At 38.0% G+C, this 14,630-nt stretch overlaps 1 protein-coding gene across 1 annotated transcript in view; it reads right to left on the reverse strand.

The window, feature by feature from the left end:
• Positions 1-14,630, reverse strand: part of DNAH14 (dynein axonemal heavy chain 14) — a 342,385-nt gene that overhangs the window by 154,249 nt on the left and 173,506 nt on the right. Inside the window, 3 exon segments of the mRNA XM_056107024.1 lie at positions 323-460; positions 4,289-4,417; positions 6,301-6,421. Coding sequence (XP_055962999.1) covers positions 323-460; positions 4,289-4,417; positions 6,301-6,421 — 388 coding nt within the window.

Raw genomic sequence — 14,630 nt, forward strand, 5'->3', positions numbered from 1 at the left:
TAAGGTGAAAACAGGAAAATGAAGAGATCAAATAAATTCTAGTTTAATTATAAATACAGATCCTTGTTTAACCAGAACATGAGAACTTGAGAATAAAGTCTTATGTCACATAATTTGAATATTTATTACACATGTATCACGTATTCTTATGATTCTTTTTCTATTTAAAGATAAATTATCACAAGGGGACAGAAAGTATAGGGGATGTAAATTCTACTCCCGAAGACACTATTCTTTCAATGTTTTTTAAATGCTTTCACTTTCCTTTATGCTTCAGAATTAATCTTTTGCAGTACATGGTGAACTCAATGTGTTGTATTACCTGGAAAATAGTACGCAAGGCATTTTGTGAAGGATGAGGCAATACAAAAACAGAAAAATGTTTGAGGAGACGTTGGTTAATAGTTCTCTTGCCAAATGGAGGTTCACATGATGCAATTAGACAGAAATCTTGAATATTCTATAGAAAGAATAAAAAAGAAAGATTAATATATCGATAAAAAGTGAAATATGTATCTGATCTTGGCCATAAATGACAATATTTTTAAATTGGCAAGTGAAATATTATTGACTGAAAGGCAAAAATGGTACTAATTAAAAAAAATCTCTTTTCAGAAGTCAACCATCCTAAAATACAATTTAAAAACATGTTACTTCTAGAAGCCCGATTAAATGTCCTCAGAAAAGAGTCTTTTTGAGAAAGACTGTTTCCTCCCAGAGGCTTTCTTATTCCAATGTTAATCATGGACTGAGTTAAATATTCCCCAATGGACAATCCAGACCTTTTTGTTAAATAGGCTCTTTCAACAACAAGATTTTGTAGTTGGCATTCCATAGCTTATCAATATAAAAATTTTATATATTCTGTTCTGTTTATCTGCGAGTCTTTCCTTACCCCATACCATGCTGTTTTAATTACTATCACCTTATAGCACAGTTTGAAGTTTGGGAAAGCAATGCCTTCCAATTTTTCCTGAGGATTGCTTTGGCTATTTGAGGGGATTGATTGTTTCATATGAATTTCGGGAGTGTTTCACCTTTCTCTAAAAAATGTCATGGGATTGCACTAAATCTGTATAATGCTTTGGGGAGTACTGCCATTTTAACAATTTTGATCCTTTTCATTGATGAGCAGGGGGTGTGTTTCCATTTCCTTGTATTCTTTTTTACTTTAGTGGTATTTTACAGTGTATTTTTCAAGGTCTTTCACCTCATTTGTTAAGTTGATTCCTAGGTACTTGATTTTCTGAGCCACAGTTGTGAATGGGATTGTTTTTAAAATTTCCTCTCTTTTATTTCATTATTTGCGTATAAAAAACTATTGAGTTTTTTGTGTAGATTTTGTAGCCTGTCACTTTACTATATAATTCTAGTGTTTTCAGGAGCTTTATGTGTGTGTAGTCTTTAGCGTTTTCTAAATATAGAATCATGCCTTCTGCACAGAGCCAGGAGTAAGTCCTAAACACTGTCAGTATGGCCCAAAGAGAAAAAATATAGTATAGATTTGAGAATCAGAGTGTAGGCATACTCAGAGTGAATATTATTGCTTCTAAGACACTTTGCTAAATAGTACACATTCCAGGGTGAAAGTGTGTGTGTTCTTCAGTGTAGCAACAGTCCTGCAGTTTATATAAGTATAGAAACTGTGAACAGAGTGCTCATGACATTTCAGTAAAGAAGGAGAGAACCAGGGCAGTGGTTTTGGGGGTATTTTATGTGAAATAGGGAGGAGAGAGGTGGCAGCCGCAAGAAAGAAGTCTACTTCTTCTGTCTCTATTCATTCCTGTCACCTAGGACTGATGAGGGTCTGTGATGAGCATCTGCACAGGACAGTCCTTGCATTGGATCCTCTCTGCAAGCTGGTCATCAAACTGTACCTGAGTCCCACTTGATTTGTCTGACATGGGAAATGATCCCTGCCATTTGATTTCCTGGAGAACTATGGGACTCAGGCTAAGTCGGGGAACTGATCTTTGCAAAGAAAGTCAGTCCTGGATTCTACCCAGATTTTCCAGGAATGTAGCCTTCCGTCACAGAAAAGAATTTTAGAAGGAGAGGAATAGTAAAGTAAGACAGCTTTTTCTACATTAGGGCTAGTGACAGAATAACTTCTTTAAATCACTTCTTGATTTTATTATTTCCTGAGAACTCATTGCAGAAGCCCCATATCTACCTGCCTGTCAAAGTCTCACCCAGCTGCTAACATATTTTTTCAGTTCCTGGGCTTCCCAAGGCAGTTGCAAACTGGATGGGTGTGATTTTCACTATGCAAATATATTCCTATGTACTCATAATGAAGCTGAAAGGCGGTGAAATTAACACTATTTGACTTAATATGATTGCAATTTTTACTAATATTTCTCATACTGAAAACAAAAATTACATTGTAAAAAAATTTATTTATTGGGCAAAGGTAATTTCTTCCAAAGCTTTTCTTCTTTCAAAAGAAGAAATTTTCTCCTTGAGTGTGGAAGACCTCTGAAACCCTTATCCAATTCCAACCTCCAGTTGAAGTTATTCTTGTGAATAGGCCAGTTATTAACAACTAGATTGCGAAGTCTGCTATTCCAACATGTATAAAGAATATCAAATTCCTTTTTCAAGATTTGCATTTTGCTCACACCTCAAAATTTAAATACAGTCTTTGATGAGTCAAGATGTTGGTATTATCAGGATCTTGCCATAAGGTATATATTTTCTCATTCTAACTTACTTAAAATATGTTTCTTCTCTACTGAAGATAACCAGCTTGTTAAAGCTAAACATAATGATCTATGTTTTAAATGAAGTGTTCAGATTTTACTGTCTGACTTCTTGGAGTGGCCTTGAAGCTGTGAAATAATTAAATCTCTTTCTTTTATCTGAGGGGACTGAGTGATAGAAGAGTGGGTAGGGCGTTTGCCTTGCACGCGACCGACGTGGTCAACCCCGGTTTGATTCCTCCGCCCCTTTTGGAGAGCCTGGCAAGCTACCGAGAGTATCTTGCCTGCATGGCAAAGCCTGGCAAGTTCCCCGTGACATATTTAATATGCTGAAAACAGTAACAACAAGTCTTACAATTTGTTGTGAGACGTTACTGGTGCACGTTCAAGCAAATTGATGAACAATGGGAGGACAGTGCTACAGTGCTACAGTGCTTTTATTCAAAGTGTAGAAGTGATTTAAGTGATACGATGAATACAAGACCTTGTGTTTAACTGCAAAGATGTCATTGGTGAGTACAATGTAGCCTGTTGGCATTGAGCATTAGGAAGTTACAAAAATGATCAGGAAATGTTCTGGAGTTCCTGACTTTTGCTAGGCTCAAAACGGGTTGTGCCAGCTCAACCCATTCAGCACAAAGAGAGGTCTGATAAAACTCTGAACAAGCAATACCTCCAGAATTCAAAATTCATTTTTCTTGAGAAAACTCTAGTGATAGACAGTTCCCTGCACAGAGAGCCCCAAGCCAATGCCTTTCCGGGAAGGGCTCTGTAATAGGCTTTGCAAAGCAATGACTGCATGTTCTACCCTGGGAATCCTCACTCTACTGGATTCTTTCATTTCTTTCTCATAACTGAAGCTGGGCCAAAGACCAATATTAGACAAGAACAACTGTCTTTGCTTCAAACCTTCCTTCCCTCAAAGCCCAACTTTTCATTTTGTTTAAATTTGCAGAGAGATGAAGAGTGCCTCAGGAGACCATCCTAGAAGGGATTTTTATCTTACCAGCATCCACTGACTTGAAACCCACCCTTCCCACAAATCCTGCTTCTCTGTTCTCCTTCTCTGTAAAATCCCTCTCCTGTAGTTGCTTGAACAATATCGTTGCTTTGAATACATGGACCCACCAGTCACCTTTCATGAAACTTTTCTACTTCACTGATATTTTTTTCTCTTGAAATTCGTTTCTGTGAGAATAGACAATGAAGTTAAACCAATGAAAAACTCGAAGAGCTTGGGATGGACCTTTCCTTTTCTTCCTGTGAAGAGCCTAACCTTGTTTTAATCTCGGAATCACAACTCCAACTCTAAAAGTCTTCAGGCCACACACACCACTGACAACATTTTGCAAGCGAGGCAAGAGGGAGGTAATGCACTCAGCTGAGACTCTCTCTTCCATTCTTTTCCTTCTTGTACAGACCTAAAACAGTAGCATGGTTATACTAGAGTCTCAACTTTGTTCTGCATGTCAGTCTGACTAGATATTCAACATTTCTTGGTTAAGTAACCCAACATTGTTACAAATACTTAATTTATTGTTAAGTAACAATATTTAATGTGAATAGAATCTTATTTTATACTGTACCTTCCATACAAGATTTTCAGTATCATAAACTCCTGACAAGTCTAATAATTGTCTGATTAATTCCAGGGATGGCTGTGCTCCATATCCATCTGATTCTGATACAGTCAGGTCATCAATGAATATAACAAACTTAGGAAAAACAAAAATTAAAACATATTAGTGCTGCCTTTCTGTTACTAAATGTTAATATTATGGCCCAAGGAAAAAAGTATATGTAAAGTATATGGCATATCTGGTTTTCTACTAAAGAGCAACACACTAGGCTGGAGTGATAGAGAAAGTAGGTAGGACATTTGCCTGTGGCCAACCCTCGTTTGATCTCTGATACCATATCCAGTCCTCTGAGCCTTGCCAGGTGTGATCCTTGAGCGCAGAGGCAGGAGTAAGCTCTGAGCACTGATGGGTATGGCCAAAAATATAAAATGCAACATACCAATGTCTTATCAGGACTCAATTCTTGCATCTCCAAAGGAGATACAGCCTTTACACATTTGAGTTGCCTTTGGGCTAAGAACAGTAACTTCTTTTCTTTAGATCCTACCTTAATTGTATTTCTTCCTGACAATCAAAGTTAGTGCCCCCTATCTACCTGTCTGCTTCAATATGACTTTAGAAATCATGTTTTTAAAATAATACAAGCTCTATTTACCACACTCCTTAGATTTAAAATATTATAGTTTATAATAAAAATCCATTTGTTGCTGGATAAAGTATCTAATCTTGTCCATCATAAAGAAATATGGTTATTACTTAACTTTTGCTTATTGAGTGTTTATTATTGACAAGGTATTGCTGAATTTATTTAGACATTTATTTTATTTGCACCCTGGATTATGATGAAGTCGACTACTTAGAATTAAACTCTACTCAAAAATTTAGAAATTTAGCTCCCCTTTGACCCAGCAATACCACTCCTGGAAATATATCCCAGAGAGGCAAAAAAGTATAGTCAAAGTGACATCTGTACTTGTTTATTCATTGCAGGACTGTTTACAATAGCTAGAATCTGGGAAAAACCTGAGTGCCTGAGAACAGATGATTTGTTAAAGAAATAAATTTTAGTACATCTACACAATGGAGTACTATGTAGCTGTTAGAAAAGATGAAGTCATGGAATTTACATACAAGTGGTACTACATGGAAAGTATCATGCTAAGCGAAATGAGTCAGAAAGAGGGACAGACATAGAAAGATTGCATTCATCTGGGGAACATAAAATAACAAAATAGGAGACTAACACCCAAGAATAGCTGAGATAAGTACCAGAAGGTTTACTCCATGGCTTGGAGGCCAGCCACACATACTAGGGGAAAAGGCAGCTCAGATAGAGAAGGGAGCACCAAATAAAGGGTGTTGGGAGGATCTTCCCAGAATGGGAGATGCATGCTGAAAGAAGACTACAGGCCAAACATGATTGCCACTCAATGCCACAACACCCAAAAGGAGAGAACAAAAGGGAATGCCCTGCCACAGAGGCAGGGTGGGATGGGGGGGATGAGGGGTGGGAGGGATACTGGGACCCGTGGTGGTGGAGAATGGGCATTGGTGGAGGGATGGGTACTTGATCATTGTGTTACTGAAACCCAAGCACAAAAAATTGTAAGTCTACAACTGTATGTTATGGTGTTTCACTAATAATAAAAAAAAAGAATTAAACTTTAAAATTTCCACTGCTTATGCTGCTATCATTAAAAGCCCAGCAGAAAATTCAGGCACATTTCTGATTTTAAAATTAAACTTTGTCTTCAAAAGGTTAATCAAAATGTTTTGATTATAATTTCTGTACATTCTCCCTCTTTTTTTTTCCATCAGGAGTTGGATGATTATAGACAAATTAACCTGACAAATTTCTCATGCTTACATGTTTTATTTGTAAGATTAGGTTGCTCACTATATTTTGATGGTGGCAGGTAGATAGGAAAGAGCCCCTATGGCAATGGAATCCCTCGGAAGGAGTAAAACCAATAACCCCATGACTGCAAAAAAGTTCATAAAAATGGGATGTGTTTTACCTTGTTGTTATTTGGTGCTCCAAGATTGTCTTTTGTTCTTTTTACTAATTTCTTAAGGATCATCTCTTTGGTTTTAGCAGCTGTCATATTGATGCTAAAATTTATTTTAGAGGTCATAATTCTTTGATTAAACATATGTAAATTTTCATAATTCTGAAGTAATGATCTTCTACCTTTTTATTTGATGTCAAATATAAAAATATAAAGAATGGTGTTAAAAACACTCAGAACATTTTTTGCTTTTAAGATATTAAGTTATGTGAAAATTAATCAATGTTACATTATGTTTGGGACTGGAATGATAGCACAACGGTAGGTCATTTTCCTTGCACATGGCCGACCTGGTCGACCCGAGTTCAATTCCTCTGCCTCTCTTGGAGAGCCCGGCAAGCTACTGAGAGTATCTTGCCCGCATGGCAAAGCCTGGCAAGCTCCCCATGACGTATTTGATATGCCAAACACAGTAACAACAAAGTCTCACAATGGAGACATTATTGGGCTTGCTCAAGCAAATCCATGAACAACAGGAGGACAGTGCTACAGTGCAGTGCTACATTATGCTTACTTCACACATTGGAGGCATATTTAATTATCAGAGATTTTTAACAGTAAAGTAAATTTTGAAAATTATATAATTTTACTGTATTATTGCCACTTTTACACAATTACTCTGGATGGCAAATTATTTAAATAAAATATAAATATTAATATTAAAAACAAAACTATGAAAAATAAAAATAATTATGATAGTTTAATATTAATTAATATTCAGAATTATTATGTTATTAATATTCATTAATAACAGAGCCTGGCAAGCTATCCGTAGTCTATGCCAAATAGACCAAATTGATATGCCAAATCCAGTAATAAATGGATCTCATTTCCCTAACCCTGAATATGCAGAGTCGAGAAGGATATGGAAGGAGAGGCTGATAAAACATCAAGGCAGACATAGGCTGCCAAAACGCAGAAAAACAAAAATGATTGTCTGTACTTTTAATGCTTGTTCACTGGCATCTGCTGCATCCATTGAAGACCTTATGGTACAAGCACGAAAGATCAAGTACGACATCATTGGTCTGACCGAAACGAGAAGACATCAATCCCATCATGCTGTTTTCGACACTGGAGAAGAACTGTTCCTTGGAACATGTGATAAAAGAGGCGTCGGTGGTGTCTGTATCCTTGTCAACACAAACTTAGTCACGAGCATTGATTCATTTGAATGCCTAACAATCCGAATCGGACGATTACACTTGAATAAATGTGGCTCACTACCGGCAGTTTCTATCTTTGTTGTCTATGCACCAACATCCAGTTATGGTGAAAGAGAAACTAAGAAATTCTACATGGAGCTGGAGAAGTTCTATAAAGAAGATCACACCTTCTACAAGATCATTGTCGGTGATTTTAATGCCAAGATAGGACCAAGAAGATCAGTTGATGAACTCCACATCGGAACCCATGGCCTGGAATGGAACGAACAGGGTGACAGACTGTCTGAGTTCATCATGTCAACCAAAACCTTCCATGGTAACTCACAATTCCAAAAGGCTGAATCTAAACGTTGGACATGGGAGTCTCCCGATGGACGGTTCCACAATGAAATAGACCACATCATATTCAATCGGCGGTTTTGCCTAACCGATGTTGCTGTTGTCCCAAAATTCCAAACGGGATCAGACCACCGTCTTCTTCGTGCAAAATTCTACCTCACAGAACGAGGAGAAAAGAATGCAAGGTTTAAGAAGAGGACGCCCACAACAACCACCAGCTGGGAGCTCGTTGGCTCTATTGCGGCAACATGGGAAGATGCCGTCATTGACAACATTGATGAGGAATACGATCGAATGATTCAGCACCTCCATGATTGTGCAAGGAATGCCAAGAGAGAGATAACCACAAAAAACCGTCTTTCTTCAAACACTCTTGAACTTATTCGCCAACGTGGCTTGGCACGTGCCTCAGGCAACCACAAGCGAAAGTCTGAACTGGCAAAACAGTGCAGAGAAGCCATCAAGGATGACCTCAAAAACAGGAGAGCAGCAGTACTGGTAGATGCAGCAGAAGCTGGGAAAAACATTCGTAATGCCCGCCTGTCCTTCACCAACTACAAAACCAAGATGACTGCCCTCCGACATCATGATGGATCTATCACATCTTCCAGAAGGGCAATGGAGAAGATTATTCATGACTTCTACTCAGATCTCTTTAATAGCCACATCCACTTGCCCATATACCACATACCACATGATGGATATGTCGTTCCCAATGTTCTCCCTTCCGAAATCCAACATGCCATCTCGTCGGTAAAGAAACAAAGAGCACCTGGCCCAGACAAGATCAGACCTGAACACCTGAAGAACTTACCATCAGTACTCATCAATACATTGGCTCGACTCTTCACACGCTACCTGTCTGAATGCAAGGTTCCATCCCAATGGAAAACCAGCAGGACTGTACTACTATACAAGAAAGGAGACATCCACGACATTGGCAACTATCGCCCAATCTGCCTATTGTCTGTCATCTACAAACTATTCACTCGAGTCATCCTGAATAGGATTAGCAGAACACTAGATGAAGGACAACCATGTGAACAAGCTGGATTCCAAAAAGGATTCAGTACCATCGACCATATCCACACAATAACCAAGCTCATTGAGGTATCTCGGGAGTTCAAGATGCCGCTCTGTCTAACGTTCATTGATTTAAAGAAGGCCTTTGATTCTGTTGAGACGGAAGCGGTCATGGAAGCCCTAGCCAATCAGGGCGTACAAACTCAATACATCAGGATCCTTCGTGAGCTCTATTGCAGATTCACTACCAAGATCTCACCATTCTACAAAGAAGTAATCATCCATATCAAGAGAGGGGTTCGGCAGGGTGATACCATTTCACCAAAACTCTTCAGTGCCACCCTCGAGAACATCATGCGACGACTGGAATGGGAAAACATGGGAGTGAAGATAGATGGTCGGCAACTACACCACCTCCGCTTTGCTGATGACATCGTTCTAATAACACCAAACATCAACCAAGCGGCACAAATGCTGAACGACTTTGACCGTGAATGTGGAAAGGTCGGACTACAGCTGAATCTTACGAAGACAATGTTTATGAGAAACAGCCTTGTTCCTGACGCTCCATTCGCTCTCAACAGAACCACCATCTCCGAATGCAACAGTTATATATACCTAGGTCGAGAAATCAACATGATGAATGACCTGGCACCTGAGTTGCGCAGGAGGAAGAGAGCGGCTTGGAATGCCTTCAAGAGCATTGAAGAAATAACTAAAAGGACAAAGAACCTCCAGCTACGAGCACATCTCTTTGATTCCACTATTCTTCCTGCATTAACATATGCCTCAGAGACCTGGACCCTACGAAAACAGGATGAGAACACTATTCGGGTCTCTCAAAGAGGAATCGAAAGAACTATGCTTGGAATATCACGATTCACTCAAATGAGAGATAGAATCCGGAGTTCTGATCTTCGTCAACGCTCAAGAATCAGGGACGCTGTCTCATTTGCCAAGACATCAAAAATCAGATGGGCTGGACACGTAATGAGGTTTACAGACAACCGCTGGACTAGAGCCATTACTGATTGGATTCCACGAGACATCAAAAGATCACGTGGACGCCCACCTATAAGATGGTCAGACTTCTTCGTCAAGACCCTAAATGATCAGTTTGAGGCTCTACATGTTCCTAAAACGAACAGATACCATTGGGCTACGCTAGCATGCAACCGGGATGAATGGAGATGTTACTGGCACCCGCTCGAATAAATTGATAAATAACGGGGATTAAGTGATAAGTGAAGTGATTCATTAATAACTTAATATAATTCCCAATCATTTTTACTAATAATAAAATAATGTGACATAAATGTATGAATTGTTTAGCAATGTTTATAAGGTAAAGGTAAAGGCCCTCCCGTTGATCGTCGATTTGCTCGAGCGGGCCCTGTAACGTCTCCATTGGGGACTTTGTTGTTACTGTGTCTGGCATATCGAATACTCTCGGTAGCTTGCCGGGCTCTCCGAGAGGGGCGGAGGAATCGAACTCGGGTCGGCCATGTTTATAGAGAATATAAAAATTAAAAATAAAATTTAATAGATGATGCTAAAAAATAAAGATGGGCAGAGATTTCAAGTATAAATAAGACTCCTAAAGTTTCACATATCTTTTTATTGTAGAGTTTAATTTGAAAACTCCTGTGGAACATTTTGCTTGCCATTTTTCTAAGGATATTAAATAACATGGGCTGGAGTGATAGCACAGCGGGTAGGGCGTTTGCCTCGCATATGGTCGACCTGGGTTCGATTCCTCCACACCTCTCGGAGAGCCCAGCAAGCTACCGAGAGCATCTCGCCTGCATGGCAGAGTCTGCAAGCTCTCCATGGCATATTCGATATGCCAAAAACAATAATAAAAAGTCTCACAATGGAGACATTACTGGTGCCCACTCAAGCAAATTGATGAACAACGGGAAGACAGTGCCACAGTGCTACATTAAATAACAGAATAGACAGACATTGTATTTGGTTACTTATAGATTTGTAAACAATAGCATCTGTTTTCTGGGAAGCAGACTAAGTATTACTTTCCCATAACTATTGAAGTTTTTGAGTACTTTAGAGTATTTAGAGAGAATATCGAATATTTTTACGGATCTTTTGTTTTAAATTTACAATTAAAAATTTTATTCTGATATTTGTACTAGTATAAAATTATTTGTATATGGTTGAGATAGTAATGTTTCCAAATTATTTTTGAAGCACATACCTTTATTTCCTTTTATCTTAGTTTCAGAAATCAACATGCCAAGATTCTGTTTTAAGCTAATGGAATAAATATTTAAGGATTAAAAATTAGATTATAACAGCCATATGAAAACAATCTGTGTTTGGTGTATTCTACTTATATCCCCATAAGTCTTTTATTCCCCCATTCAAAGATAAAATTAGGTTACCATTAAAGCAGATACCCAAATTTAATAAATTATGTGACACTCTAAAAACAAGCTATGCATATTGCTAAGTTCAGTCTGTTGAGTATTTGTCCCTTTATTCAATGCACTATATCTTATAAATCATTTACCGTAGGCCATCGATATGGTATTAGATGATAGCTTGGATAAAAACATAATTAAGAAAAGAAAAAAAAGGAAAAACACTAAAAACACATGTTTAACAGGCTCATTATCTTCTGATCTATAAGCCAGAAAAAGACAGCCCAAAGAAGAAAACTACAGACTGTTCTTTCTGATAAACATCTGTGCAAATACCCCATAAAATCTTGGCACACTGAGAATGTGACTTGATAGTAGAGAACCGTACGTCCTTAATTCAAAGGACCCGGATTTGATTTCTGGCAACACTAAAAGATAAAGATACAAAGCTTCAAGAGAAGACCAAGTACTTGGGAGTGAACTTAACAAAGGAGGCAAAGACCTATACAATAAAACTATGTACTAAAAGAAGTAAAAGAAAATGACACAAGGAAATGGAATCCTTTGTTCATGAATTGGATAAATCAATGTTATTAAAATGACCTCTTTCTAAAGCAATCTATGGATTCAGCTTAAGCTTTATTAAAATGCCAATAACATTTTCCAAATCGAGAATAAACAATTCTGAAGTTTGTGTGGAACTAACTCTAAAAGACTTGATAACCGAAGCAATTCTGAGAGTAAAGAACAATGGAGAGATCACACTACCTAATTTCAAACTATCTAACAAGGCTATGGTAATAAGAATAGAATGGCACTAAAATCAAAATGGACATAGACAAATAAATAGAAGAGAGAAAGCAGAAATTCATCCAGGTACATCTGTCACTGTCACTGTCACTGTCCTCCTGTTGTTCAACAATTTGCTCGAGCGGGCCCAGTAACATCTCCATTGGAGACTTTTGTTGTTACTCTGTTTGGCACATGGAATACACGGGTAGCTTGCCAGGCTCTTCCGTGCAGGTGAGATACTCTCGGTAGCTTGCCGGGCTCTCCGAGAGGGGCGGAGGAATCGAACTCGGGTCGGCCATGTTGGCTGCGTGCAAGACAAATACACTACCGCTGTGCTATCACTCCAGCCTAAGACAAAAGAACCAAGCCTTTGCCTTGAGTAAAATAAAGGCTCTTCAACAAATGGTGTTTGAAAAGGTTGACACCTACATGAAAAAAAAGAATGCTCTATCATTATTTAATAGCAAAAATTAAGTCAGGGTATATTAAAGATTTAGGTATTTGATACCAAACCATAAAATATATACTAAAAACACTCCAGGACCTTGACATAGAGATGTATTTAGGTACTCATCTCTATAAGCAAGAGTGTAAATGAACAATGAAAAATAATAAATAAGTGGAACTACCTCAAATTAAAGTTTAATGCACAATGAAAGAAATTACCACAATAAAAAAGACACCATAGAAACTGAGACTTTTTTTTGCACATTAACATCTGAAAGGGGATTAAAATCCAAGATATCTTGAAGAAATCATGCAACTCAGCAGACAAAGGAAACAACTCAATTTAAATTGGGAAGAGGGCCCCTGGCGCCATATAATCTCATCAACAGCCAAGATCCAGAGAGTATGAATTAAAGCTCCTAGAAGAGAGCAACACAGAACGTCCTGGAACACAAGGTTGCCTTTCTCGGCTGATCAACCTCTTATATTCTAGCCCACTGATGTACCAAGAGTAGCACAAATTTGTTTGGTTTTAACATACATGCTTGTAATGTCTTATATAAGGGCTTAATTGGCCTTACATAAGGATGAAATACAACAATCTTGACACACTTTCCTCTTATGGTGGTAGGAATGTGCACGGTCGTGGGATTGGTGTTTGAATATTATCTGTAATTATCTGTAATGAACTATTGTGAACAACATTATAAAAAATATATATACAATCCAAAAAAATGGGAAGAGGTCTGAATAGACATTTTTTCTAAGAAGATATGCAGGTGGTTCGTAGTCACTTGAAAAAATTCTGAAAATTATTTATTATTATACAAATTCAAATTAAAATATAATAAAGTATCACCTTGCTACAGTTAGAAGGCTTATCTCATTAAAGAATGAAAATAGGGACTGGAGTGATAGCACACTGGGTAGGGTTGCCAACCTGGGTTCATTTCCTTGCATCCCACATGGTCCACCCGAGCGCTGCCAGGAGTAATTTCTGAGTGCAGAACCAGGAGTAACTCCTGAGCACTACTGGGTGTGGCCCCCAAAGAAACAAAGAGTAACAACAACAACAACAACAACAACAACAAATCCTCCAAAAGACTGAGTTGAGCCAGAGAGAGCATGCTACTGGGTGTTACCTAAAAAGAAAAAAAAAAGGAAAGAGAAATGAAAAGAAAAAGAAAATAAGTGTTGGCAAGGGTGGAGAAAAAGGAAAATATTGGTACAGTCTGTGGAAAATGGTATAGCAATTTAGATTTATAAATAAGATTTATTTTCATGACTTCATGATGTTATGGTGATTTGTATTTATAAAAATAAATAATAATTGTTTTGGAATTGACCTAAAAGCCAATGACACATGATTAGATGAAGAAGCGGGTGGTGGTATATATACATATATATATAGCACAGCGGGTAGGGCGTCTGCCTTGCACGCAGCCAACATGGCCGACCCGAGTTCGATTCCTCCGCCCCTCTCGGAGAGCCCGGCAAGCTACCGAGAGTATTCGATATGCCAGACACAGTAACAACAAAGTCTCCAATGGAGACGTTACTGGGCCCGCTCGAGCAAATCGACGATCAACGGGAGGGCCTTTACCTTTATATACATACAAACATATACATACATATATACATATATATATACTCAATGGACTACTACTATGCCATTTAAAAACATACTTTTGGGGGCAAAATAGATGAAAGATGAGGTGATTATACAGAGTAAATGAGTAACAAAGTGAAATACAATTTCTATATGATATTTGTGATGTGTGTGTACTATGTGTGGTATATATGGAATATAAAAATGCCGCTAAGCTGTCACCTAAATTTGGTGGAAACTTAAAATTCTTAATAGAGGAAAAAAGAAGAGTGAGAGTGGGAAATATGAGTAGTGGGTTTTATTTTTGTTGGCAGGGTGGCACTGGAACTTTGGTGGTGGTGCAACCAGGTATAGCCACAGCTGTAACTATAGAGCTATATCCTTAAAATGCCATAGTTATGTTAATCAATGATAAGTTAAAAATGATCACCTATTAAAAATGAGGGACCAACAAAAGAAAAGTAAAAGAGAAGTTGAGAAATACAAATGTGTTGTAAATATAGAATAGCTATGACTGAGCAG

Source organism: Sorex fumeus, unplaced genomic scaffold (genome assembly GCF_029834395.1).
Source record: "Sorex fumeus unplaced genomic scaffold, SorFum_2.1 ptg000007l, whole genome shotgun sequence".
In the NCBI taxonomy this organism is placed as follows: domain Eukaryota; kingdom Metazoa; phylum Chordata; class Mammalia; order Eulipotyphla; family Soricidae; genus Sorex; species Sorex fumeus.